The 7,350-nt window shown below is 45.1% G+C and overlaps 1 protein-coding gene across 5 annotated transcripts in view; it reads right to left on the bottom strand.

Moving 5' to 3' along the window:
• Window positions 1–78: 78 nt before the first annotated feature.
• NEK6 (NIMA related kinase 6) overlaps window positions 79–7,350 on the bottom strand; it is a 62,254-nt gene continuing 54,982 nt past the window's right edge. For all 5 annotated transcript variants that reach the window (XM_065696032.1, XM_065696031.1, XM_065696030.1 and 2 more), the window contains exons 9-10: window positions 5,665–5,778; window positions 79–2,232 (exon numbers count right to left, since the gene is read on the bottom strand). In XM_065696032.1, coding sequence (XP_065552104.1) covers window positions 2,122–2,232; window positions 5,665–5,778 — 225 coding nt within the window. In that variant the 3' untranslated portion in view covers window positions 79–2,121. The remainder of the gene's footprint in view (window positions 2,233–5,664; window positions 5,779–7,350) is intronic.

The following is a 7,350-nucleotide window of genomic DNA, read 5'->3' as shown; positions in this document are numbered from 1 at the left end:
AGTTTCACACACATTTAAGCCTGTTTTCAGGGTTTCTAAAGCATTTTCCTTAATACTAGGCTTTTTTAAACAAAGGTGTTTATTTTTTAAATCATTTTTTTATTTATCTAAAAATGCACAATTGCAAAAAAATTACCTGTTGAAATACATTTACATAGAAGCACTAAGAAATTCTATGGAGCAAGAAAGTGACCAGACTTCTCAAGAGACTCAAATTCAAGCTGAGCTTCCCTGGAAGCCGAAGATCCTTTTCTGTGTTACACCAAGAGAGGCGCAGCACATCCGTCCCTCTGAATGTGTAGCTGCCACCCTGGCTTAAAGGAAAGCTGCAATGTCAGAGTGACAGTCTTCAGTCTTAAATGTAGGAACTGCTGAAGAAGCCAGGTATAAATTAACCACTTTAGCATGGGAACAGGGGAAGCAATTTGGTGCCTCCACTACATTCTCATGCTGATTTGAATTTCCTGCCTCTCTCCTGAGAGCAGCAGGCTCAGCTTTCTGCTGAGAAGACTCAATGAAATGGCACCTTGCATTAACAATACCAACCTTATTCACAGCAATTAACAGCTTTTCCTTGCTATCCTATATAAATAGTTCAAAATTGGATGGGATGGAGTTGAAGATGGCACTGCAGTTTTCCTTTAAGTAAAGCAAATTAGGTTAAAAAAAAAAATCCACTAAAAGCATATATATGTAGGTAACCCTCTAACCCTAATCCTATTTCCAAAACATTAAGGATTGTATGCTTCTCTTCAGAATAAAAACCCAACAGGCACAGGCTGCATTTGAACTGTCACACACAAATGTACACTTTGGCATTAGCCACTGTCACACATGGAAGCAGCGCTGCCACAGGACAGGCGTGTGCCTTCCCCTGCTGGAGCCCTCAAGAACATTAAGTGCAGCCTGTTCCTCTGAACAGGCACATGAAATGGAAACACTTGAACGTGAATCCACGTTTGTTCCTAAAGCAGTGACTATTTTCCATCGACAGTAATGAAACAAATCATTGATTCAATGAATGAATTTAGCTGGTTGACAATTTCCATGTAGTTAAAGAAGACTCCTTCAAATCAGGTGGAGCTCTTACAAAACTTCACATTCTATAAATGAGCTTTCACAGTTGAACGGACGGGGCTGATCCTTGTGGAGAATTAGACACACAAAGCATTTGACTTCTTTCTGGTTAAAAAATGTTCAAAGTGTTTAGACACTGCTTTGCTTCAGTTCTACCTACGGTACCTGACATACGACTGAACGCAGAGAAGTATCTTCACCAAAATAGAGTGATACAACACCGGGTTCTAACAGGGACCTGTAGTCTAAAAAGAATCATGCCAAATGGCAAAATAGCTGTAAAGAGCAATTCCTTACAGAAGCAATGCTTGCTTTGGGTTGGTTTGATGGCATGTTCCTCGTCTCTGTCCCCAGGTACATCCTTATATCTTGTTGGCTGTAGCCAAGTTAACAGATCAATGCATCAGCAAAACACTCGCTCTACATTTTCCATTAAAAAAAAGAACTCCTGAAACAAATGAGTTTCCCACCCCCCAAACCCTTCCCAGTTCCTACGTCTGAAGAAGAGGGAATTAATAAAAACACATAAATGGCTGCTTTAAAATACACGAAGTAAAAACTGAATTTGCTATTGAACATTGGCAGAAGAGGCAAAGTAGCAGTTACACAAATTACACAAAATCTACCGTAATTCTTACATTAGTATAAAGTGATTTCACTGAAGGAATTATTTCAATAGTTCACATTACAGTTAAGATAGAGGGGGTGCAGCAAACCTGCACCCTTGTTAATATCTATCCTAGATTACACACAACAGTTTTAAGAAAGGACCCTTAAATGATCTACATCTGTAACATGTTATTGGCCTGGAAAAGAAAACAACAACAAAAATAATCACTTGCAATACCTCACAGAATCTTCACGTTAAAGCACGACCACGGCGTAAGAGTCCTTGTCAAATAACCTGCAAAATAATGGAGCCTCTTGCTACGAGTGCTCAACCCTCCCTCGGGGGTGACAAGGCACCACTTGGTTTCAGCTGAGAAAAAAAGAATTCAAGTAAGACTGAGCTGTGCTGGCTTCTCGAGAGCGGCTGCAGACGCTTCATGTGCTGGAGGTCCACACATGCATTTGTTTTGCTATTTGGTGCACGTAACCAATGTCAGGTCTTTGATCTGGATCGGGGTATATGCACATGCTGACCAGCTCCCGCAGCTGAAAGACAAGAAAACAGGCGTGCAAATGTGAATGGATTCGCTGACTTCTTGCAAAAGGCTATGGGAATGTTTGTCCAACCACTGGAGGCCAGGCCAGGCGCCAAGAACCCTAACACAGACATTCCTGGGCACGTGTCCATCCATCGGCCCATCCTGTGTCACCCTAAAAAAGGGCCAGAAGAAGATTTTCCACCAGTTTTTGTGTGCTGAAGATTAAAATCTTCCACACAACAGCCCAGTGCATCCGGTATCATCATTTACTGCTCAGTGGTTTGCTGGGGCTCCGCAGAGGATGCACCAACCAGCTCTGACACCAGGAGGTTCGAAACTTTTTACACAGATCTCTTTCTCCTGGGGGGGTTTGATTTATCTCTGAGAACCAGTGCAGGGATGACCCCTGTCATCAGCCTGTGCTCCAAACAAGTAGGAAGCACAAGACAGGAGTGGGGAGGTCCTGGATGGGGGCAGAGGGAGGTATAAGCAGGACATGGATTGAAGGGAAACCAAGACCACTTCCAGAAATCCGACTGATGGACTCGCCCATGAAAGTGGACTCTGAGGAAAGGGGGACGCCTGAACAGAGCTCTCCTGTACAGCTGCACGTCCCTTCCCACAGCAATCCCGGGTCACACGCCAGTTAAAGCTCTTCAGTGTGCAAGTCTGACCAGCACTTGTGTATCTTCGGATACTGGAGCCTGGCTGCCAGACACCAGGGCTTCCTAAAAACCTTCGTGAAGAAGAGACTGGTCATTGATTATGTTTAATAAATAAAATGCAGAAGGGCTGAAGCCTCCCCACCTCCCAGCCCTCTTTATTGTGCACATGAAAGATTGTAGCTTTTAATTACACAGACACTGAAAGCTGCTCGTACCCTCGAGGCACCAGGAGAAACAGCCTTGAGCCTCTGATCTTCTCACATCCTCCCAGTAGCCACAGTGCCAATTATTTTAATGGTAATTAAAAGCATGCCCATACAGCTATTGAGCACACGGCTTCAGCTGCAGCACTGAGCATACTCAAGTGAGGCTTTCAGCTCTGGATGGAGCTGGGCCATTGTGCTTCAGCCATCGCTGGGACCATGAATGTCTCACCAAGGATTCCTAAGAGGTGGCACAAGCAGCACAAGCAGCAGGTACATGGTGCAATGTGGTTCCTGCTCACCGCCTTCCCCATCATTCTGTGTGCACAGAGAGAGCAACACAACCCCCCTTCACCAGGCCACCTCCAGAGCAAACCCAACCCCACGGCCTGGCCCATTCTCTCTTACCCACTGTGGTGCTGTTTTCTGGTCCACCTGAGAGCAGGAAATGCTGCCTTTGTAACCCTGACACCCTGAAGGTTTCACACACACCTCAGCCCTGCTCATACAGCATCACCACAAAACACCCACAAACAAATGCTTCTAGAGCTCTGACCAGAGCCTGTGCCATCAGCACAGTTTGTCCAACCAGCAGCTGTGCCCACATGTAAATACAGCACTTAAACACAGGTGGGAAGCTCTGTCCCCTGTCAGTACCCAGGACAGCACAGGTATTTCACCATCACCTGCAGAGAACTGGCAGACCAAGCCAGGAGAAGCACCAACCAGGATCTCCAATTGCCAGCAAATTTGTTCCTGATACAGAAAACTAACCCTGGCCAGAGTCCCAGCTCCTCCTCCTGCTACAAGCAGCAAGGCAGCTGATCACAGGAGGGTTTGGACTGGTTACCCACAAGAGGCTATAGAGAAGAGGGAAATCACAGAAAGGAAACACCATTAAAGCAGGAATTCTGCCTTAAATGCTCTGCCTTGCTCATCTAAAAGAACACTGCAACTAAACTATTCATGCGATTAACAGTCAGCCTACACCAAAGCTCTGCTTCAAGACCACAATGGAGACATTCACTCTTGAAGGAAAACGTGTTTGTTCAGACCGAGATAACCACCCGCAGGAACAACACATTCCTTATGGTGCAACTCGCTGCTGTTTCTGATCCTGCCTGCCTGGGTTATCGAGCTTGGCTGCAGGAAGACACCAACAAACCTTTTCCTTTGGCTATCCACTCCAAAGGCATCTGAAAACTCCATCTTTAAAAGCAAGTACTAAACCGAGTGTTGTTCATGGTGGAGTCGCATTCTAATATTCACAAAATCGAAGCTCTCTGTGGTTTCAGGAAGCAGCAGCAGCAGCAGCTAATGCAGCGAGATGAGCTACAGCCAAAGGCACAGCCCTCCCCAGACTTTGTCAAGCATTCTGTTAATAGTGTATGAACACCATCTGGAGTCTAGTTCTCTGGGACCTGGCGCCTTTGAGCTTTAAACCATCCTTCTCACCCTGGATTGTATCACTACACTACACACACTCTTTAGCACTGCCAGAGGGAAGCAAACAGACAGTAATTGTAAAGACAGGAAACACATCTGTCAACTTACACTAATTCTTGCTGCCAGCAGGCATATCCTGAAATGCATGCTACAACAGCATGGCAAATGTGAATGCATGAGCCAGGCCTCGCTGCCGCGGCAGCTTGGGGAAGATTAGAAAATACACTTTTCCAGACCAGTTCTCAACTGATCTCTTTGCACGAGTTACCCAGCAAGTAAAAACTAAGTAAACTGCAAGATGTGTGGCGCAGGGTCCCTCTCAGGGTTGGGACCAGGCCACATATGGTACTTCCCCTGCATCCTGCCTCTTGCTCCTCAGAATTCTGAGGTAGGATAAAACAAAAGAGAAACCCAACGGATATGGTGAACATTTAAAATTACATTAGCCATTTCCTTTCAAATAGAAAGCAACTGTAATGGAACGAGGAGGTAAGGAAAAACAGCTGCTTTGCCTAGGTAAAGGAAAAAAACATTAAACCCATCTCAAAAGGGCCTGAACAAAACCAGCGTGTGTGTGCAGCCGAAGTGAAATGCAAGCACACACAGTGACAGGGTCTTACACGCTCTGGTTCAGCTACTGCTCTGCATCCCTCACTTGCACATGTGCAAAGACCAAGCTTCAAAATCCCCTGTACAGCTGCTTACTGCCCTAAACTGAACAGCTTTCTCCCCCTCTTTTCTTAAAGAACCTTTCTCCCCTTGTTACACACCAAAGACTTCACGAACAAGAATTTAAGCATGTTTTAGGATATGTTGTTTGAAGGGAAAGGAAGCCAAGGACAGGGCTTTCCCACAGTTCACTGCTGGCTTTTGCCAGCATCAGCCTTTGTTTCACAATATTCCCCACATCAGGAATCTTTTCTGTGTTATTTAGCTTGTCAGCATCCAGATATCACGACAATAGTTTCCTCAGCCAGCCCTACAGGTACGCACAGCACACTCTGGCCATCTCTTGTTCTGCCTTGGATGGAGGGGGTTTCTCCCCCTGCGTTCCTTTTGCCCTGAGCAGGGAGGAACCCCATTGCACCCCCACCACATCCCCCTGCAAAAACATTCCCAATTTACCTTTTCAGAGTAATGTTCAGCTGGAAGAGGTGGGTAGTCACATTGCTCTATTTTTTGGCAAAGAGAAAACAGGTTCATTTTATCTCCATAAAAAGGACTCTGAAGAGCTGCCATCTGGAGAGAAGAAACAGAAAATGTTTCAGAAACAGGAAGGATTTCATAGCACTCAGTACTGCTGATTTGCAAGATCAAATTTTGTTCTTTGACAGCGAGCAGATGATGATGTTGCTCTCTGAGACTGCCCACAGCCAGAGCTGCTTCTATTTGCACAAAGTACCTTTTTCATAAAGAAAAACCCCAAACACCAATCAACCAGCTAAACAAGAAATAGGATGCTTGGACCATAGGCCAATCAGTTAGAAACCAACTGGCTCAAAGGCGACTGTGAAAGCCTCTCATGAACACAATCATCTCCTCTGTCTTTGATAACATGTCCTGCTTTCAATCTTCCTCAGTTATGACCGTGTTTAGTTCATTTGCTCTCTGCAGCTGGTAGATTTTTTAATAGACTGCTACAAAGAATAAATGGGTTATTTTTGGACATTCAGCTACCTAGAATACAAAGAATCCTGCAAGCATGAGGAATGTACTTCAGCCTTTTAAAACAACCCAATCGACCTCAAAACAAACATCCCCTCCTGCCAGAAATCTGCTAGTTAGAAAAGAGTATCCCAGGCAGATTTGGGAACCAAACTACTGAAACTTTTCCCAATAAATCTCCTCTTTTTCCTCTCTCAATTCTGTTTTATGAATCCAGTATTTGCATCTCCAAAAATAATGACAGATGTCCAAGATAAACAGGCTGTTCACACAGCAAGGAGAGCACGATGGGAGGTTCTGGGTGGGAAAGAATTCCTTCCAGGGCACGCAGGGACTCCTTACAAAGAAATGTTTATATTATCCTTAAGTCTCAGGAAGGAAACTGCATCTTTGTGTGGAAAACCATTTACACTGGAAGTTCTCAACCAGGAGGTCATAACCACCACCGCATGCTGAGCCTCGGAAAAACAGCCACAGCAACACAGGCCTTTTTGAACTTGGAGTGTGTGGCCTAAGTTGTTTGTACTGAAGGGACAGAGGACGAGCACAGCACCTTCCCTCTAATGTCCCCCCATCAGGGCCCAAGCCCAGCAGACCCCCTGCAGGCACTGGCCATGCTGGGCCCATCTGCTTATTAGTCCAGGGTGTTACTAAAGCACTGCTCACCCCCTCGTGCCTGTCAGAGGCAGCCCCACGCAGCCCAGCGATACGTCCTTCTAATGAAGCACCGCCGCAGAATGGGGGAAATTATCTGCTCTGTTTAGATCTTTTTAAACCATTTTGCTACAAGGCACACCACGTTGGCAAGCTTTTCATACTGAGGCCAGCTCAAGTTGATACTTCTCGCTATGGCTTTAATAAGGGGTTATTTGATGATTATTAGTCTTTTGCTCATTACCATGCACTGTGAAAGCCATCTGAGGAATGCTGTCTTGTTGCTGACACACACAGCAAGCTCCCAGCAGAGTTAAAAAAAAAAAAACAAACCCAGTCAATACCAGGTCCTCCAATCTATTATCCTGCAGTCAGGAATCAAGACTGATGGATTATCCTTGGTTTAAATCATAAACCTATCTTAAGTTATTTAAAGTTATGTTTCTTCCTTGCTGATCTGCAAGTTGGTTCCTCTGTGACTTAGCTGTAGGG

This window comes from Lathamus discolor, chromosome 15, assembly GCF_037157495.1.
Source record: "Lathamus discolor isolate bLatDis1 chromosome 15, bLatDis1.hap1, whole genome shotgun sequence".
In the NCBI taxonomy this organism is placed as follows: domain Eukaryota; kingdom Metazoa; phylum Chordata; class Aves; order Psittaciformes; family Psittacidae; genus Lathamus; species Lathamus discolor.
This window is presented reverse-complemented; position numbering and strand designations above follow the sequence as displayed.